The sequence below is a fragment of the Bos taurus genome, chromosome 7 (assembly GCF_002263795.3).
Source record: "Bos taurus isolate L1 Dominette 01449 registration number 42190680 breed Hereford chromosome 7, ARS-UCD2.0, whole genome shotgun sequence".
NCBI lineage: Eukaryota > Metazoa > Chordata > Mammalia > Artiodactyla > Bovidae > Bos > Bos taurus.
In genome coordinates this window covers 107,897,263-107,919,343 of record NC_037334.1, presented here as the reverse complement: position 1 = coordinate 107,919,343, position 22,081 = coordinate 107,897,263, and the positions used below count along the sequence as shown (strand labels likewise).

Below are 22,081 nucleotides of genomic sequence, written 5' to 3'. Positions count from 1 at the left end.
AGTTTCTACCTCAAAAAGAAAAAATTATTCCGTTTGATAATTTGTCTATTTAGGCTTATTTTAATAAACCTATATGTTAATCAGTCTAAGTGGATTCACTCCACCACTTATAAAGATAACTTTAAAATGATAAAAATAAAAGTCACTACAATAAACATTATTCCTAATTGTGCCATACCTTTAGCTACAGCTTCTTTATATTTCTCTTTGGCGGAATTCATTTCTTTTATTAATTGTCTATAGCTGGTTTTTAATTTCTCTAATTCTGTCTTTGTAACCTGTCAAAAAAAAGAAATGCAAAAAGATTTTTAAAAGCTTAAATTTACATCTGGCAAGAACTTAAATTTCAAAGCATTAACTGATGCATCTTTTACTGCTTATGAGTCAGAAGTGCTCTTTAATATATAATTATAAACAATAAACTAAAATTAGCTTAGAAACTGGTGATAAATTCAAAGCATATGAAAAAAAGAAAAACATTTCTTAAAAAGAAGAGCAAATCATAAACTAGTGCTGTCATTACCTAAAATTGAAAGGCCAATAATTTATTGCTATTTACAGAAATATTTTCTCTAATAAAAAAACTAATTTAAAATTCTTATTTTAATCATACAGAATAACTCTGAGTGGTCATAATTCACCATTTCTAATATGAATTTTTTTTTTTACACTGTAACATCTCTGAAAAGATGCATCCAATTAATGTTGACCAGGCAGCATTCATGACAGTGGTCACAGCATGCACACATTAACTTGGTTATTATTTCTGCACAAAGGCTTGACAAATCCAAGTCCTTGACTCTGTAGTCAGCCATAAAAAGTGTTCAAGAAAAAACTGAGAATCTTAGATGGTATCTGAAAAACATCTACTAAGACTTCTGAGAAGAGTTAAGAAATCAGCACCATTAAAAACTTGCTAAAGGGACATAAGCAACTTGGAAGCAAGTCCCAGAGCCTACTTTAAACAAATTCTGCATCACCAAGGCTCTTGACAGCATGGAAGACAGCACTGTGTAAGTGAACAAAAATGTCAACAACTATGATAGATATGTGCTAAGTCGCTTCAGTCGTGTCCACATCCTTGCAACTCTATGAATTGTAGCCCACCAGGCGCCTCTGTCCATGGAATTCTCCAGGCAACAATATTACAGTGGGTTGCCATGCCTCTTCCAGGGGATCTTCGCAACCCAGGGGTCGAACCCACATCTCTTATATCTCCTGCATTGCAGGGAGGTTCTTTACCACTAGCGCCACCTGGGAAGCCCCATGATATATAGATACCGTTCATCATTTAGTCAATAAGTCATGTCCGACTCTTGCAACCCCATGGACTGCAGCGCACGCGGTTTCTCTGGCCATGGGATTCTCCAGGCAAGAATACTGTAGTGGGTCACCATTTCCTTCTCCAGGGGATCTTCCCGACCCAGGGATCGAACCTGCATCTTCTGCATTGCAGGCAGATTCTTTACAGACTGAGCCACCAGGGAAGCCCATGATACAGATATAGATAGAAATGACTTCAAATCATTTCCTTTTAAAAGAAAACCTCAGTGGTTAACATGTTTTAACGGACTTTACCTTTTAGAGCAGTTTTAGTATCACAGCAAAACTGAGCACAAAGTACAGAGATTTCCCATTTGTCCCTCATCCCACTCGTGCACGGCCTCACTGATCAACATGCTCCACTCGAGTTTGTCTGTACGTTTGTTACAACTGATGAACCTATAAGAACATATCATTCTCGCACAAGTACACAGGTTACATTAAGTTCCACTCGTGGGGTGTATTTTATGGTTTTGAACAAATATACCGTGACATGTATCCCACCACTACAGGACCACACACAGATGTTTCACCGTCTAAGACCCTCCGTGCTCCACTTGTTCACAAACCCCTAGCAACCGATGATCTTTTTACTACCTTCACAGCTCTGACTTCTCGAGAATACCATATAGGTAGAATCATATATATTTTTCAGATTGGCTTCTTTCACTTAGTGGGCCTCCCTGGTGGCTCAGATGGTAAACAATTTGCCTACGTAGTGGGAGGCCTGGGTTCAATCCCTGGGTCGGGAAGATCCCCTGGAGAAGGGAATGGCAATGCACTCCAGCATTCCTGCCTGGAGAATCCCATGGACAGAGGAGCCTGGCGGGCACCAGTCAGTCAGACACAACTGAGCAACGAACACTTTCCCTTCCTTTCACTTGGTAATATACATTTAAGGGTCCTGCATATCTTTCTTGGTAGCTCATTTCCTTTGAGCACTGAATAATATTCCATTGTCTGGATGCACCACAGTTTATCCATTCATTACTAAAAGACATCTTGGTGGCGTCTACGTTTTGACAATTATGAATAAAGCTGTTATAAACTGCTATGTGTGGGCTTTAGTGTAGACATATGTTCTCAACTTCTTTGGATAAATACCAAGGAGCTCAATTTTTGGAACCTACGGTGAAACTATTTTTATTTTTGTAAAACACAACCAAACTGTCTTCAAAGTGGCTGAATTATTATGTAATCCCACCAGCAATGAATGAGAGTTCCTGTTGCTCCATAACCTCACCAGTATTTGATGTCGTCAGTGTTCTGGATTTGGGACATTCTAATGTGGGGCAGTGGTATCTCATTGTTCCTTTAGTTTGCATTTCCCTGATGGCATAAAATTTGAGCAAATTTTTATCTGCTTATTTGCCATCTGTGTATCTTCTTTGGTGACGTGTTTATTTTTTCATAAGGTTGCTTCTTGTCTTAACGGACTTAGAGTTCTTTCTGTGTTTTAGATAACAGTCTTTTATCAAATGTCCTTACAAACTTTTTCTCCCAGTTTACAGTTCATCTTCTCATTCCTATGATATTGTATTTTGTAGAAGTGTGGTTTTTGGTTTTTGGTTTTTTTGAGGAGACTGTGTGTGTGTATGTGTGTGTATAAATATATATTTGCAGTAGGCAAGAAATATGGACACTTCCATCTGCATGACTGCCCATCACAGTTTACTGCTCTGGTCTCAGGGAACTGAACATTTTTCAATTGGGCACACCTTTAAACTGATGTATCCCATTCATGTCTGTTGTTGAAACCTGTCTGAAAATTTTCCCAATCTGATTCATTTTATCTTGTGTATCAGGCTGCTTTCAGCTCACTGTTCTTTTAAATTTGTGAAGTCATTATATAACTTATACTTGCTTACAGACGACCCAGAGTGTGCTTGAGACTCTACTGCGTCTGACTTTCAACGCTCTTCAGTTCAGTTCAGTTCAGTTGCTCAGTTGTGTTTGACTCTTTGTGGACTGCAGCACGCCCGGCCTCCCTGCCCATCACCAACTCCCAGAGTTTACTCAAACTCATGTCCAGTGAGTCGGTGATGCCACCCAACCATCTCATCCTCTGTCATCCCCTTCTCCTGCCTTCAATCTTTCCCAGCATGAGGGTCTTTTCTAATAAATCAGTTCTTCACATCAGGTGGCCAAAGGATTGGAGTTTCAGCTTCAGCATCAGTCTTTGCAATGAACACTCAGGACGGATTTCCTTTAGGATGGACTGGTTGGATCTCCTTGCAGTCCAAGGGACTCACAAGAGTCTTCTCCAACACCACAGTTCAAAAGCATCAATTCTTCGGTGCTCAGCTTTCTTCACAGTCCAACTCTCACATCCATACATGACCACTGGAAAAACCATAGCCTTGACTAGATGAACCTTTGTTGACAAAGTAATGTCTCTGCTTTTGAATATGCTATCTAGGTTGGTCATAACTTTCCTTCCAAGCAGTAAGCGTCTTTTAATTTCATTGCTGCAGTCACCTGCAATGATTCTGGACCCCAAAGAAATAAAGTCTGCCACCATTTCCCCATCTATTTGCCATGAATCTGATGGGACCAGATGCCATGATCTTCGTTTTCTGCATGTTGAGCTTTAAGCCAGCTTTTTCACTCTCCTCTTTCACTTTCATCAAGAGGCTCTTTAGTTCCTCTTCACTTTCTGCCATAAGGGTGGTGTCATCTGCATATCTGAGGTTATTGATATTTCTCCCAGCAATCTTGATTCCAGCTTGTGCTTCTTCCAGCCCAGGGTTTCTCATGATGTACTCTGCATAGAAGTTAAATAAGCAGGGTGACAATATACAGCCTTGATGTACTCCTTTTCCTATTTGGAACCAGTCTGTTGTTCCATGTCCAGTTCTAACTGTTGCTTCTTGACCCGTATACAGGTTTCTCGAGAGGCAGGTCAGGTGGTCTGGTATTCCCATCTCTTGAAGAATTTTCCACAGTTTGTTGTGATCCACACAGTCAATTCCCTTACCTTCCTCTAAATTCTGTAATAAAGATGCCACACCCTTGGAGACTAGAGTCACAGCTTTGTACTTTGACTCACATCCAACGTAAGTAAAATTTCTCGGAATGAAAACTCACGATGTCCTTTGCTGTATGCCACACATGTCACACACATTTCTGCAGAGCTATAATTTTTTAAAAAAGAGAGAAAGGAGGGAATCCCCTGGCAGTCCTGTGGTTAGGACTCTGTGCTTTCACTGCTGAGGGTCTGGGTTCAATCCCTGGTCGGGGAACTAACATTCTACAAGCCGTATGGTACAGCCAAAAATGAACTTTTTTTTAAAGAAAGAGAGACAAAAAGGAAGGGCAGAAAAGAGAACAGAAGTCTTACATTTTTATGAATTCCAGCTTATCAATGATTTCTCCATGGATCATTTTGGTGTTCTATCTAAAAAATCATCTCCATATCTAAGGTTATCTAGGTTTTCTATTTATCTTCTAGGTGTTTTACAGTTTTGAATTTTACATTTCAGTCTGTGATCCATTTTGAGTTAATTTTTGTGACTGGTGTAAAATCTGTGTAAGGATTCATTATTTGCACATTTTTTTTGTCCCTGTTCCAGTGCCATTTGTTGAAAATATTAACTGTTCTCCCCTGTGCTGACTTTGCCCCTTTCTTCCAAAGATCAGTCAACTATATTTATATGAATCTACTTCTGGACTGTATATTCCGTTTCACTGATCTATTTGTTTATCTGTTTATTTTCTTTCACAAACGCCAAACTCTCTTGATCAGTGTCTTTATAATAAATCTGAAAGTCACATAATGTTGGTCTTCCAATTTTGTTCTCCAATGTTCTGTCGCCTACTCTGGGTCTTTTGCTACTCCACATGAATTTTAGAATCAGTTCGGCATTTGCTGGGATTGTGATTGGGATCTGTATTAAATCTATAGTGCAAAATGGGAAAAACTGATATCTTGACAATATTGAGGACACAGGATAACAATTATTTCTCCACTGATTTCTCTCATCAGTTCAGCATCAGTTCAGTTCAGTTCAGTTCAGTTGCTCAGTCGTATCCAACTCTTTGCGACCCCATGAACCGCAGCACGCCAGGCCTCCCTGTCCATCACCAACTCCCGAAGTTTACTCAAACCCATGTCCATTGAGTCAGTGATGCCATCCAGCCATCTCATCCTATGTCATCCCCTTTTCCTCCTGCCCCCAATCCCTCCCAGCATCAGAGTCTTTTCAAATGAGTCAGCTCTTTGCATCAGGTGGCCAAAGTATTGGAGCCTCAGCCTCACCATCAGCCCTTCCAATCAACACCCAGGACTGATTTCCTTTAGGATGAACTGTTTGGATCTCCTTGCAGTCCAAGGGACTCTCAAGAGTCTTCTCCAACACCACAGTTCAAAAGCATCAATTCTTCGGCGCTCAGCTTTCTTCACAGTCCAATTCTCACATCCATACATGACCACTGGAAAAACCATAGCCTTGACTAGATGGACCTTTGATGGCAAAGTAATGTCTCTGCTTTTGAATATGCTATCTAGGTTGGTCATAACTTCCCTTCCAAGGAGTAAGCGTCTTTTAATTTCATGGCTGCAGTCACCATCTGCAGTGATTTTAGAGCCCACAAAAATAAAGTCAGCCACTGTTTCCACTGTTTCCCCATCTATTTCCCATGAAGTGATGGGACCGGATGCCATGATCTTAGTTTTCTGAATGTTGAGCTTTAAGCCAACTTTTTTACTCTCCTCTTTCACTTTCATCAAGAGGCTCTTTAGTTCTTCTTCATTCTGTCATTGTTCTCCTATAGATCTTGAACATACACTTTGTTAGATTTATACCTAAGTATTTCATTTTTTGAGGTTCTAATGTAGATGGTATTGTGCTTTTAATTTCATATTCTACCTGTTCATTGTTAATACATAGGGAAGTGATTGATTTTTGTATGCTAACACTGTATCCTGCAAAGTGAAATCAGTCAGTTGTGTCTGACTCTTTGCAACCTCATGGACTGTGGCCCTCCTGGCTCTGTCCAAGGGATTTTCCAGGCATGAATACTGGAGTGGGTTGCCATTTCCTGCAAACTTGCTATAACTGATTGTTTGTTTCAAGAGTTTTTGGTTTATTCTCTCAGATTATCTACATAAACAACCATGTCATTTGTAAATAATGACATTCCCAATCTGTATACATTTTATTTCTTGTCCTGGTCTTGTTTCATTAGTTAAGATTGACAGAATTTTTTTAACAAGCAGTGGCAAGCAGGGGACATCCATGTCTTGCTCTGATCTTAATGGGAAAGTTACATGTTTCTCACATTTATGTATGATGTTAGCTGGAAGTTTTTTGCAGATATTCTTTATCAAGTTGAGGAAGTTCACCTTTATTCCTAGTTTACTGAGAGTTTTTAATCACGAATTGGTGGTAGATTTTGTCAGATGCTTTCTCTCCATCTATTCATATGCTCATGTAATTTTTCTTTTTAGTTTGTTGATATAATGGACTCCATTAATTGATTTTCAAATATTGAACCAAACTTTCACAACTGAAATAAATTCCACTTGTCAAGGTGCATAAATTCTTTTTCTACACTGTTGGATTTTATTTCTCAATAGTTCAAAGACGTTTGCATCTATGTTCATGAGAGACATTGGTTTATAGCTTCCTAATATCTTTGTCTGCTTTTGGTGTTTGATAATACTAGCATCCTAGAATGGGACTGGTAAGCTTCTCTCTGTTTCTTTTTCTGAGGTAAGTCTGTAGAAAAGTGGTGCAATTTCTTCCTTGAATGTTTGATAGAATTCACCAGTGAAGGCATCTGAGCTTGAAGCCTTCTGAGCCTGGTGCCTTCTATTTTGGAAGGTTATTAATGATCGATTCAATTACTTTAATAGATACCTGCCTGTTCAGACTGTCCATGTCATTTTATGTGAGTTTCAGCAGATTGTGTCATTCAAGGCATGCTCCCATTTCTCCCAGCTTATCAAATTTATGGACACAGGGTTGATTAAAGAGTATTCCTTCATTATCCTTTTAATAGCCATGGGATACATAGTCATGTCTCCTCTTTCACTTCTGATATTAGTCATTTGTACCCACACTGGTTTTTTTGTTAGCCTGGCTAGAGACTTGTTGATTTCATTTACCTTCTCGAAAATCAGATTTTGGTTTTGCTGACTTTTCTTAATTAGTTTCCTGTTTTCCTTTTCACTGAGTTCTACTCTAATTTTCATTAGTTCTTTTCTTCTGTGTACTTTGGATTCAATCTGTTCTTCTTTTTCTACCGTTTCTTCTAAGGTAGAAGCAGAGATGATTGATTTTAGATCTTTCTTTCTTTCTAACAAATGCAGTCCATGCTATAAATTTCCCTCTAAGCACTGCTTTTGCTATATCCCACACATTTTGATAAGTTTTCTTTTCAGTTTCATTTAGTTCAACATATCTTTATATTTTTCTTGAGATTTCTTCCTTGGTCCATGGGTTATTTAGAAGTGTGTTGTTTAATCTCCAAGTATTTGGGGATTTTCTAGCTATCATACTGTATCAATTCCACTCTTTTAAATATATTTTGATGTAGCTTATAACCTGAATGTGGAACATCTTGCTGAATTGTGCAATATAAGCTTGAGAAGAATGTGTATTCCCCTGTTTGTGCATGAAGTAGTCAATAGTGTCCATCACATCTGGCTGACTAATGACATTATTGAGTTCACTCTGTCCTTACTCACTTTCTGTCTGCTGCATCTGTCCATTTCAGATGGGGGTGGGGGAAAGGTACCGAAATCTCCAACTGTAATGGAGGTCCACTCATTTCTCCCTACAATTTTAACAGTTTCACAGTCCTACCAATATTTTGATGCTATGCTGTTAAGCACATGTACATTAAGGATTGTACTGTCTTCCTGGAGAACGGACCCCTTCAACATTCTGTAACTCTCCTCTTTATCCCTGATAAACGTCCTTGCTTTGAAGTCTGTCTTATCTGAAATTAATATAGCTACTCCCACTTTCTTTGTATTAGGGTCAGTACATCTTTCTCCATCCATTTACTATTAATCTGTATGTGTCTTTATGTATAAAGTGGGTTTCTTATAGACAACATATGGTTGTTGCCCTTTCCTCAGATCAGCCAGGCTCCAGCTCAACAGCTTCTTCTGAGGATAGACCTTGGTAGGAACAGAATGCTCTAACCTATGTCAGAATGGTTCCCTTTCTCTTCCACTGCCAAGATCATGAGTTTTTTTTTTTTTTCCCCCTATATTCACTGTGAGTACCTCACAGAGATTCAGGAGGTAAAAGTCACAAGTGTGAAGACCCCTCAATGAGTGGGTCCTCCTGGAGTTTTCAACCATCAGAGCATCCAGAATTTGTCAGTTATAGTTCGGGTTTTTCTACACCTAACACTTGTTCTTTCTTATCTCTCCTTGCTATTCTTTGGAACTCTGCATTCAGATGCTTATATCTTTCCTTTTCTCCTTTGCTTTTCGCTTCTTTTCACAGATGGCTGGATGGCATCACTGACTCTATGGACATGAGTTTGGGTGAATTCCGGGAGTTGGTGATGGACACGGAGGCCTGGCGTGCTGGATTCATGGGGTTGCAAAGAGTCGGACACGACTGAGCGACTGAACTGAGCTGAACACTTGTTCTCAAGTCTGATGCTGGTCTGGTTAGTTGTGATTCTCTATTTTCACTTGTCCAGTTTGGGGGACAGTCATTTTGCTCTGTGACCTATCTTCTCTAATGGATCTAAGAAGAGTTGCTGATTTTTCAATTTGTTCCAATTTTTATTTGCTGTTAGGATGGAGTGACAATTCCAAGCTTCTTACATGCTGGATTGGAAAATGGAAGTCTTAACTTCTGAAGTTGCTAAAGAACCAATTCACTGTTCGTAAACTGGCAAATTAATGTCTAAAAGCAAGTATTTGTCTTACCTTTCTTGCATGATCTATACCTCATGGCAACCAAATAGCTGATACAGGAAAAACTTTTACTGAAAATTCCAGCTAACAATTGCATCAGGAATGACAGAAGTAAAATATTGTCATTTTACAACCTCCACTGAACTAATGGATCTGAGCAGTGGACATCAAGTGCTTCATTAGGTGAAAGGCTGAAGAGAAAATTTTTAATAGATTGACAAGGCTGGCAGCACTGGTACCTGTTAGCAGATAATATATACCTCTTGTTATGAAACAACAGGAAATCTATACCAGCCCGAAATAAACAGCAAGAGTATTGTCAAGCCTCTAGATCTAACTTCCAGTTTGCTGGAAAACTGAAGGATAAAGGAATACATGAAACTGCATTACAAGATACTAACAGCAAAATCCAAAATGAAAGAATTCAATTCTATTGAGTAAGTTACCCAGTTTCTTTAAATGCACAGCATTTTAAAAGTGGGGTGGCAAGGAGAGCCTACAGATTAAAAGAGATTATTAAAAGGCAATGTATAAGCCAGGTTTGGATCATGATTCAAATGAACCAACTGCAAAAATAACATTTAACAATTATTTGAGCACAATCAGGATAATTAATAATATTAAGGAATTATCTTTATTTTTAGGTGAGTTCATAACATAGTTTTCTTAAAGAGTAATTAGCAATAAATAATATTTACAAATAAAAGTAAAAAACTGGAATTTTCTATAAAATTATCCAATGTAGAAGAAAGGTAGGTGAGAGTACAGATGTAAAAAACAAACCAAAATATTGACTAGGCGGATGGACAGGTCAATGGGAGTTCATTTAATTATTCTCTCTTCTTCTGTACACTTGAAAATTTTCACAATTAAAACCACTGTAAAAAGTTAGGCAGAAGGGACAGACACCAGTTGTGAAGAAAATGTGGAAGTATCCCAACTAATTTATTTTGGCAGCATTTCTTTCGTGTGAATAAATAATCACATATCTTATAATCAATCATGTTTTATATTCAATAAAAATAAGATACTACTTATTAGAGACATTGAAATCTATTTCTTACCAGAAAATAGTGACTAAACACTTTTTAAAGTTAAACAGGATATAGCATCTCAGTGAATCTAAAACTCACACTAAAGACAGAATCCCAGAGTGGGAAGACAAACCTTGATCATCTCTGCCTCGATCTGCTGATGGACACCTATGTAACTCTTCTTCACCTGCTGCTTATCTTTGATCATCATGGTGAGCCTGTGTAAGGGCCCGGAATTCAGGTCCTCCGCATGTGTCTTCATGATCCTGCTGAGCTGTTCCGTCTGCTGAATCATAAGTAGCCAAGACTTTTTAAAAAATAAGAAACAAAATTAGCATTTGTATTAGAGGCTTCCATTTCACTGTGTTCAGGAACCTTAAACATTTAGTTTTACACAAATTATTACACTAATATAAAAATAACAGGTTTCTGGCAATTATGCAATAAGCTATATGAATGTTTTGTATACAACATCTTTAAATTCAAGCACAAACGCTTCAAAATTCAGTAAGCAGAGAGTGTGCATCACAGCAGGACAGGACTGAGGGGCTCATGGAGAGCCCACTCTTGCAGTCTTCACTGTACCACTTCTTGTCTGTCTTCCAACACTGATGGATTGCTTCTGCCCACACTCTTCCATTGTCTCAGTAAGGAAACCACTTCCCAACAGTCACATGCAACAGAAGCTTACCCATCTTCACTGTAACCTGTCTCTCTGCGGCATCTGATCCCACCGACTCACACTTCCTGAAACTCTCGTTGCTGGTTTCTACGGCCTCTTTTCTTCCAACATACTGACCTGCCTTCCTCCCTTTCTACAAATTCCTTCTCAATCTTAATACCTGCTCTCCTTTTGCTGCCTATGTCTTAAATACTTGAATTCTCTAGATTTCTATCTTTTCTCTTCTCTTAATAAATTAGTTAGAAACCATTCGTTGTTCTAGCTTAACATGTTGCTTCAACAGCAGACACACATCATGCTGGGTTTGGGACAAGTGGGCACATAGATACAGCTGAATCCTATTCAGAAACAAGTTTAGTTTGGTCAGAGAGGATCCATATTAAAGATATACACACAAAAAATAGACAAGGCATGTTTGGATATTTCTCAAAACTAATTTTTCTACACTATTACTTTTGATCTGTGAATGAACAGAATTAATTTCATTACTGTTAGTATTCCAAGGTAATCCTAAAACAAAATTTAGTAAGTATCTAAATCATAGGCTAGCCTAAAGGAAGCAAAAAATTTGTGGTCACAGTCAGAACTCTCCAGGGTCTAACTGGGTATTCTTGTGTTTGATACACTGCAGTATATGTTCTTTTTAAAAAAGTAATCTTTGAGGACATTTCTTTAGGGAAAAAGGTCATTTTAGTTGTAAAATTTCAGTTGCTTTTAAAAACACAAGACAGGTAGCCTACGAACTCATCATATTTACTTTCAAATTCAAAACCCTGAGTACTAAGATGCTCTTGATACCATAAAGCCATTTAAAACTGACGTAGCTCTTCCATTAAAATATAAAATTTAAGGAAGATGAAAACAAAAAACTATATAAATGTGGATTTAAAATATAATCTAGACTGCCCTAGTAACTGCCGTAGCTCTGCCTTTTTCATGATATTTTCACTCTAAGAAATAGAGGGTTAGGAAAACATTCTATATAGCATGTGCAGAATGTTAAGGCTACCAAAAATAAAGTGAGAAGAATCAATTTCTTTCTCAAAAAATAAATATCCTCTATCTTCAAAAAACAAATATTCTCTAAGTGCTTTGTAGCAAAAATTTTTTGTGTTTCTATGTAGGAGTCCTTGCAGCCTAGGGAGAAGTCTTCTTAGAAGCTAAGGTTAAAGGTCATACAAGTAGGTCAGATTACCCTCCACCTCGCAGGACAGCACATCTCATCCTGTCTAATAGCCCTGTTCACTGTAGTTACTGTGGAAAAGTCAAAACCTCCCGAGGAATATATTATCACCACGACTGTCGAAGCCAGAGTGACCTCAATATTTCCCATTTTGACCCAGGGCACAATCTATAGAATCCTGTACTGTCAAAAACTCCTGCTCTGTGATTAGAAAACTCCTTATGCTTTTTATCAGAACTTTCCATTTATCTTTAACAAAAATCTGCTCGATCCCACTTCACTCAGTCATGTCCGACTCTTTTCGACCCCATGGACACCAGGCTCCTCTGTCCGTGGGATTTTCTAGGCAAGAGTACTGGAGTGGGTTGCCATTTCCTTCTCCAGGGAACTTCCTGACCCAGGGATCGAACCCAGGTCTCCCACATTGTAGACAGACGCTTTACTGTCTAAGCCACCAGGGAAGTCCTACTAACAACCTAATAAGGCTAATAAATACTCCTTCTCTTCTGAAGCTGAAGCAACCTTTGAACATGAACAATCCATCAGCAAGTCCTTCTGATTCTCCCTCCAAAGGCTACCACAGATCTACCCACTTCTCTTCATAGTCACCGCCACCCCTTTTGGAAGTTTTAATTGTCTCTGATTTAGACCTAATTGGTGTCCTCTCTTCTGCTGATGCTCCTTTCCACACCATTCCCCTTAACGTAGCAAAAGAAACTGCCATCCTCCTGCAAAAAACCATATACAGGCTTTCCTTTACATTTAAAGGAAAATCCAAACTTCCTTCTAAGACCTAAAGTGTCTCAAATTACGTATCCGCTATAAAAGGCCTCTTGATGAAAATGAAAGTGGAGAGTGAAAAAGTTGGCTTAAAGCTCAACATTCAGAAAACTAAGATCATGGCATCCGGTCCCATCACTTCATGGGAAATAGATGGGGAAACAGTGGAAACAGTGTCAGACTTTATTTTTCTGGGCTCCAAAGTCACTACAGATGGTGACTGCAGCCATGAAATTAAAAAACACTTGCTCCTTGGAAGAAAAGTTATGACCAACCTAGACAGCATATTCAAAAGCAGAGACATTACTTTGCCAACAAAGGTCCGTCTAGTCAAGGCTATGGTTTTTCCTGTGGTCATGTATGGATGTGAGAGTTGGACTGTGAAGAAGGCTGAGCGCCAAAGAATTGATGCTTTTGAACTGTGGTGTTGGAGAAGACTCTTGAGAGTCCCTTTGACTACAAGGAGATCCAACCAGTCCATTCTAAAGGAGATCAGCCCTGGGATTTCTTTGGAAGGAATGATGCTAAAGCTGAAACTCCAGTACTTTGGCCACCTCATGCGAAGAGCTGACTCCTTGGAAAAGACCCTGACGCTGGGAGGGATTGGGGGCAGGAGGAAAAGGGGATGACACAGGATGAGATGGCTGGATGGCATCACCAACTCGATGGACAAGAGTTTGAGTGAACTCTGGGAGTTGGTGATGGACAGGGAGGCCTGGCGTGCTGCGATTCATGGGGTTGCAAAGAGTCAGACACGACTGAGCGACTGATCTGAGCTGATCTATCCATTCAGTTTCTGTTTTGCCATCTTCTACCCAGCTGAATAAATTCCAGGAGTGCTGGTCTTTAGTTTCCTGAACATTCTCTCTTCCTGGGGGCTTATCCTCTCTTTCACATGGCAAGATCCATCTCTTCCATTAGGAACCAGCTAAATCTCATGCAGGTCTCATCCTTGCTATTCTCTATCTGAGCACTTAAAATAATTATTTATTTGTGTGTATATCTGGCTTGTTTTTTTTTTAAGATCTCCCCAACTACAATGGAAGCTCCATGAGGGTTAGTACTGTGTCTCCTTGTTCACTATTTTATGTATTAATGGTGATATAAAACCATGAAGTGAAAATATGCCACTAAAAGATTTTTTTAAATTGTTTCAAACTGGATCTAGACAGCATGAGTGAGTGAGTGAAAGTCGCTCAATCGTGTCCTACTCTGAGACTCCATGGATTATATGGTCCATGGAACTCTCTAGGCCAGAATGCTGGAGTGGGGTGGGAGACCTGGGTCTGATCCCTGGGTTAGACAGCATGAGCAGTGCCAATTACGATGGGGAAGGAAAACTTAACGGGTCTATCTTCAACTGATAAAACAAGCGAGGGATCAGAGCAGCACATAATGCAGTAAGAAGTACTGGCCTAAAAGGAATGAGTTAGTGGGCAAGAAAGTGTTCGGGTGGTGTGTAATGAGAATTAGACACGTGGCTGGAACGTCTGTTATATAGAGATATGAGTAAAATGGTAACAGATGCTTGATAAAGAAACAAACAAAAAAGGATGCGTTTCAACATTTATAGTAAAACTGATACAGCACTTTGCAGATATGGCTCTTTAGTTCTGGCACAGCACTGGTCAAAGCATAAAATATTTGTTGATTACAGTAATTTCTGGAAGATAATTCCTTATAACCTAATAAACAAAATAATCATCTCATCTGCAGGCCATCTGCAGACATTCAAATTGCTTTATTATACAGAATCCTGTTTAAATGATTAATAATGTTCCTCATAATGGAATTTTACCAGCAGTCAGAGTCACTGATGCTGAAAGCCACAGATAGAGTAAGAAATAAAAAAAAAAAAAAGTAAAAATAACTGGTTTAATTTTACAAAAATCTAATCACAGGCAAAGAATAATAGAACTTGAAAATAAAACCACTGTGGTTAAGTTTACAGAATAGAATATAAGTATATTAACTTTTCAGAGAAGAGCTACAAAATATGAAAGTAGGAATAACTTAACTATAATAAACTAGACAGAAATCCCAAAGGATACTGACAAAAATCAAGGGTGAGAGACTGATAAGAAGTATATTCATTCCTTAACCTCCATACATAAGTCAATAGGCAGCATTACCTAGAATATTCATTTCTTAACCTCCATACATAAGTCAATAGGCAGCATTGACTAGAAAGTTTATAAATAAAGAGATACAGATTTAAGCTTATAATTCTTAAGCTTCAAAAATTAAACAAGTGAATGTTTAAAAAGGCAGACTTTGCAGGCTTCCTCTGTCACAAAAATAATTTTTAAAGAAAGATAACATTGTCCACTAAAAAAGGAAAGAAAATTTTAAAATGTTAAATGATTCAAAATAAAAATAAGCTGCAAAATAAAAATAACAACATCTGTTAAGCAGTACATAAAAATATTACCTGTTAAACATCTACAAGAAGGAAAATTATTATCAAATCAGGGGGGAAAGACTTCATTGTACACTATAAATAACAAATATCAGTAAAATAAAAAAACATGTAACATCAACAAAAAATGGTAGGGGACATCACTCCAGAAAAACATGAACAATAAAATTCAACAGTCATTATACGCAAATGACCTAAAACTGAATGTTAGACACAAAATATAAAACAAGGAAGGGCAAAGTATGATGCCAAAGAGTATCACTCACAGTAACATATAACCGTTGTGATTCTTCTCATCCTAGAAATCAATGCATCCAAACAAAAAGCAAAAATGAGGGAACGCGATGGTAAATCAAAAGTGGTGAGAGAATTAAATATACTCGTCTCTACCTATGATAGACTAAATCAAAAAAATTCATAATACAGAGTATCTGAACAAGAAATTTAGTAATTAATATGTTTGATCTATCATCATATATAAGACTCTATATACTATAGATCTAGAAAATGTCTATTTTTATAAGAATATTGTTAAAAATTAGATAATAGTGGGCTATAAAAATTTGTATAAATTTTCTGAAAAATAGAAATAGGGCATACTAATTCCAGTATCTAGCTTCTTTCAGTTAAAAAAAAAAAATCAGAATTTTTTAAAGGAAAAAATCAAATCATTTCTACAAAATGCACAGGCCAAAACAAATTTTTAATCTAAAAGAATTCCTGGAAATAACAGTCAGTTAAATACTATCAAGATCCATGATACATAGCTCAATTTGCTCAAAGATTTACTTCTATTTCTAAGTAAAAAAAAGTGTAAAAATGTTTATTAAAATTCAAGTTTAGAAGTTAGAAAACAGAGAACAATGTAAAACTAAGGAAAGTACACAGGAGAAACTGAAAAGAAAAAATTTAAAATATTTATGAATTAGATAAATTAAAAATAGAAAAAATAATGTTGATAGCATTAAAAAGGAGAGCTTAGCAATGACAAAGGAAATAATAAAAGAAATAAAGTACATAAGATCTATAATTAGAAAAGAGAAATCACCATAAGTTAAGATGAAACTGATCTGAAAATAAATGAAGTGGCTCCTTTATTTCTTTTAAAGATAAACTCAAATTAGTAAAACTGACATTTCAATAGATAGCACATAGATCATCCCACTTTCTGCTCACAGGCACATTCTCAGTCCTTTACCAGCTAGAACCTGATCTCTGCAAACTGTATTTCCCAGGCGTCCTCCTGCTAACTGGCTTTTGGTTTTGTTGTGCAACTGGAGGTCCTGGCACAAGACAGAGAGGCGGGAAGAAGGGAGAAACCTGGATGTATACCTCTCTCCGCTCAGATTTCTTCCTCTGTCTGTCTCTCTTGCTGACTGTAATGAGCCTTCCTCAGCCCTTTGGGGCTTCCAGACGGCAGAGGCTCCATGGAGTTACTAATCTCTGAATTGCCTCACCTTCCTCTGTTCGCTCCTAGACCTTCAAAAACCTTTGAACATATTTCCCCCAATTAAACCCTATTTATTGAAGTACCTGGTATAAGTTTTGTTTTCCTGACTGAATCCTAACCTTTACAGATAGAAAATTCAAAGAGGCCAATAACCATGTAATACATGGTTATTATTAGCCAATTATCAATAAAATACCTCTAAAAAAGTATGGGGCTTCCCTCATAGCTCAGCTGGTAAAAAATCCACCTGCAATTTAGGAGACCCTGGTTCGATTCCTGGGTCAGGAAGATCTGCTGGAGAAGGGATAGGCTACCAACTCCAGTATTCTCAGGCTTCCCTTGTGGCTCAGCTGGTAAAGAATCTGCCTGCAATGTGGGAGGCCTGGGTTCAATCCCTGAGTTGGAAAGATCCCCTGGAGAAGGGAAAGGCTATCCACTCCAATATTCTGGCCGTGCTCATTTAACTTCTATGCAGAGTACATCATGCGAAATGCTGGGCTGGATGAATTATGAGTTGGAATCAAGATGGCCAAGAGAAATATCAATAACCTCAGAGATACAGAGATACCACTCTAATGGCAGAAAGAAAAGAGGAACTAAAGAGACTCTTGATGAGGGTGAAAGAGGAGAGTGAAAGAGCTAGTTTAAAATTCAACATTCAAAAAGTAAGATCATGGCATCTGGTCCCATCACTCCATGGCAAATAGAAGGGGAAAAAGAGGAAGCGGTGACAGATTTTATTTTCTCGGGCTCCAAAAACACGGGCGATGGTGGCTGCAGCCATGAGATTAAAAGATGCTCGCTTCCTGGAAGGAAAGCTATGACAAACCTAGACGGCGTTATAAAAAGCAGACACATCACTTTGCTGACAAAGGTCCGTCTAGTCAAAGCTATGGTTTTACCAGTAGTCATATATGGATGTGAGAAAGAAGAAAGACAGCGCTAAGTTGTGTCCAGCTCTTTGCGATCCCATGGCTCCTCTGTACATGGGATTCTCTGGGCAAGAATCCTGGAGCGGGTTGCCATTTCCTTCCCCTGGGGATCTTCCCAACCCAGGAATTGAACCCGGGTCTCTCGCATTACAGGCGTATGCTTTACCGACTGACCTACAAAGGAAGCCCCAAAGAAAGCTGAGCATTGAAGAATTGATGCTTTTGAACTGTGGTGTTAGAGAAGACTCTCAACAGTCCCTTGGACTGCAAGGAGATCAAACCAGTCAATCCTAAAGGAAATCAGTACTAAATATTCATTGGAAGGACTGATGCTGAAGATGAAGCTCCAATACTTTGGCCACTGATACGAAGAGCTGACTCATTGGAAGACCCTGATGCTGGGAAAGATTGAAGGCGGGAGGAGAAGGCGACAAGAGAGGATGAGATGGTTGGATAGCATCATCGACTCAATGGACATGAGTTTTAGCAAGCTCCAGGTGTTGGTGATGGACAGGGAGGCCTGATGTGCTGTAGTTCATGCAGTCACAGAGTCGGACACGACTGAGCAACTGAACTGACTGATCTTATAATCAGTTTTGGAAATTTCAAAAATGAGTATTTAATAGTGAAATATAGAAGTATTCCCACATAAGTCAAATGCAAACCAGGCTGTTTAATATCAACAATGCTATTTAACACTGTTTCTCAGTTCAGTTCAGTTCAGTCGCTCAGTTGTGTCCGACTCTTTGTGACCCCATGAATCGCAGCACTCCAGGCCTCCCTGTCCATCACCAACTCCCAGAGGTTACTCAAACTCACGTCCATCGAGTCAGTGATACCATCCAGCCATCTCATCCTCTGTCGTCCCCTTCTCCTCCTGCCCCCAATCCCTCCCAGCATCAGGGTCTTTTCCAATGAGTCAAGTCTTCACATGAGGTGGCCAAAGTATTAGAGTTTCAGCGTTAGCATCAGTCCTTCCAAAGAACACCCATGACCGATCTCCTTTAGGATGGACTGGTTGGATCTCCTTGTAGTCCAAGGGACTCTCAAGAGTCTTCTCCAACACCACAGTTCAAAAGCATCAATTCTTCGGCACTCAGCCTTCTTCACAGTCCAACTCTCACATCCATACATGACCACTGGAAAAAACATAGCCTTAACTAGACAAACCTTTGTTGGCAAAGTAACGTCTCTACTTTTTAATATGCTATCTAGGTTGGTCATAACTTTTCTTCCAAGGAGTAAGTGTCTTTTAATTTCATGGCTGCAATCACCATCTGCAGTGATTTTGGAGCCCAAAAAAATAAAGTCTGACACTGTTTCCACTGTTTCCCCATCTATTTCCCATGAAGTGATGAGACCAGATGCCATGATCTTAGTTTTCTGAATGTTGAGCTTTAAGCCAACTTTTTCACTCTCCTCTTTTACTTTCATCAAGAGGCTTTTTAGTTCCTCTTCACTTTGTTACAAGGCCTTAAATGAAGCACTGAACAGCGCTAAGCATTTACCTAATGTTAGATGTTAAAATACTAACAACTTTCACCTACAGAATATGTTAAAAAAAATTTTTTTTAAACGGATAACCCAACCAGAAGCTGACTGTGACTCATATCATGAGCAACTTATTGCAAAATCCAGGCTCAAATTGAAAAAAGTAGCGAAAACCACTGGCCATTCAGGTATGACCTAAATCAAATCCCTTATGATGATAAAGTGGATGTGACAAATGGATTCAACGGATTAGATCAGGTAGACAGTGCCTGAAGAACTATGGACAGAGGTTCACAACATTGCACAGGGGGCCGTGATCAAAACTCCAAAAGAAAAATAAATGCAAGAAGACAAAGTGGTTGTCTGAGGAGGCCTTACAAATAGCTGAGAAAAGAAGAAACGGGAAAGAGAAACATATATGCAACTGGACACAGAGTTCCAGAGAACAGCAAGGAGAGACGAGAAAGTGTACTTAAGCGAACAACGCAAAGAAAGAGGAATGCAACAGAATGGGAAAGACTAGGGATCGCTTCAAGAAAACTGGGGATACCAAGGACTATCTCATGCAAAGATGGGCACAATAAAGGGCAGAAATGGCAAAGACCTAAGAGAAGCTGAAGATATCAGGAAGAGGTGGCAAGACTACAAAGAAGAACTATACAAAAAAGGACTTAATGCCCCAGATAACGATGATGGTGTACTCACTCACCTGGAGCCATATATCCTGGAATGTGAAGTCAAGTGGGTCTTAGGAAGCATCACTACAAACAAAGCTAGTGTAGCTGATGGAATTCCAGTTGAGCTACTTCAAATCCTGAAAGATGATGCTGTGAAAGTGCTGCACTCAATATGCCAGCAAATTTGAAAAACTCAGCAGTGGCCACAGGACTGGAAAGGTCAGTTTGCACTCCATCCCAAAGAAAGGCAACGCCAAAGAATGTTCAAACTACAGTACAATTGCATTCATTTCACATGCTAGCAAGATTATGCTCAAAATCCTTCAAGCTAGGCTTTAACAGTATGTGAACTGAGAACTAAGCTAGGTGGAGAAAGGTAGAGGAACTGGATATCAAATTGCCAACACCCACTGGATCACAGAAAAAGCAAGGGAATTCCAAAAACATCTACTTCTGCTTAATTAACTACGCTAAAGTCTTTGACTCTGTGGATCAAAATAAACTGTGGAAAATTCTTAAAGAGATGGGAATACCAGGCCACCTTACCTGTCTCCTGAGAAACCTGTATGCAGGTCATGAAGCACCAGTTAGAACTGGACATGGAACAATGGACTGGTTCAAAATAGGGAAAGGAGTACATCAAGGCTGTATATTGTCACCCTGCTGATTTAATTTATATGCAGAGTACATCATGTGAAATGCCAGGCTGGATGAAGCACAAACTGGAATCAAGATTGCTGGGAGAAATATCAACAACCTCAGATATGCAGATGATACCACTCTGATGACAGAAAGTGAAGAGGAATTAAAACGTCTTGATGAGGGTAAAAGAGGAGCATGAAAAGGCTGGCATAAAACATAGCATTGAAAAAACCAAGATCAAGGCAGCCCGTCCCATTATTTCATGGCAAACAGATGGGGAAACAATGGAAACCATGACAGATTTTATTTTCTTGGGCTCAAAAATCACTGCGGACAGTGACTGCAGCGTTGGAATTAAAATATGCTTGCTCCTTGAAGGAAAGCTATGACAAACCTACACAGTGTATTAAAAAGCAGAAACATCACTTTTCCAACAAAGGTCCATATAGTCAAAGCGGGAGGAGAAGGGGATGACAGAGGATGAGATGGTTGGATGGCATCACCAACTCAGTGGACATGAGTTTGGGTGAACTCCGGGAGTTGGTGATGGACAGGGAGGCCTTGTGTGCTGCAGTCCATGGAGTCACAAAGGGTTGGACACGACTGAGCAACTGAACTGAACTGAACTAAACTGATGGTGTTTCCAGTAGTCATGTATGGATGTGAGAATAAGACTGTAAAGAAGGCTAAACACTGAAGAATTGATGCTTTTGAACTGTGGTGTTGGAGAAGATCCTTGTGAGTCCCCTGGCCAGCAAGGAGATCCAATCAGTCCATCATAAAGGAAATCAACCTTGAATATTCACTAGAAGGACTTATGCTGGAGCTGAAACTCCAATACTTTGGCCACCTGATTTGAAGAACTGACTCACTGGAAAAGACCCTGATGCTGGGAAAGACTGAGGGCAGGAGGAGAAGGAGACGACAGAGGATGAGATGTTTGCATGGTATCACCGACTCAATGGACCTGAGTTTGAGCAAACGGCAGGAGATAGTGAAGGACCCTGTCCAGCCCCGTGTGCTGCAGTCCTTGGGTCACAAAGAATCAAACACAACTTAGTGTAGGAACAACAACAATCAGAACCATATCGGAGTCAGCAGTCTTGGGACATTCAAACGTTTTATAATGACTGCAATAATTTTCATAAACTGATTACACATATGAAACCATCAACTGTGTAATTTATTTTGATGAGTTTCTGGATATCTTTTTTTCTTACAGCATTTAAAGTTTCTTTCCCTGTAAACAGAGCAGGTATTGACTAGTCTCCTTCTCTTCATGGTTTATATCCCAGTATCCAGAAATGTCTACAGATATGATCTCATCTGATGGATATTTTTAAAGAACCAAAGGACTGAGTTTACTTAATGAGTCAGCAAGAAATGGGTCATCTGAGTTAAATACATCCTTTAACATCAGGGGAATTTCAGCTTCTCTCTTTAATAGGTGGTGGTTTAGTCACTAAGTCATGTTCAACTCTTGAGACCCCATGGACTGTAGCCTGCCAGGTTTCTCTCTCCATGGGACTCTCCAGGAAAGAATCCTGGAGTGGGTTACCGTTTCCTTCTCCAGGGGATCTTCC

At 39.1% G+C, this 22,081-nt stretch overlaps 1 protein-coding gene across 3 annotated transcripts in view; it reads right to left on the bottom strand.

Annotated features, from left to right (window-relative positions):
• The window catches only part of FER (FER tyrosine kinase), a 457,173-nt gene that overhangs the window by 365,043 nt on the left and 70,049 nt on the right, over positions 1-22,081 (bottom strand). For all 3 annotated transcript variants that reach the window (XM_024994406.2, XM_024994405.2, NM_001191336.3), the window contains 2 exons: positions 10,376-10,549; positions 179-278 (listed from right to left, as the gene is read on the bottom strand). In XM_024994406.2, the coding sequence (XP_024850174.1) occupies positions 179-278; positions 10,376-10,549 (274 nt within the window). The remainder of the gene's footprint in view (positions 1-178; positions 279-10,375; positions 10,550-22,081) is intronic.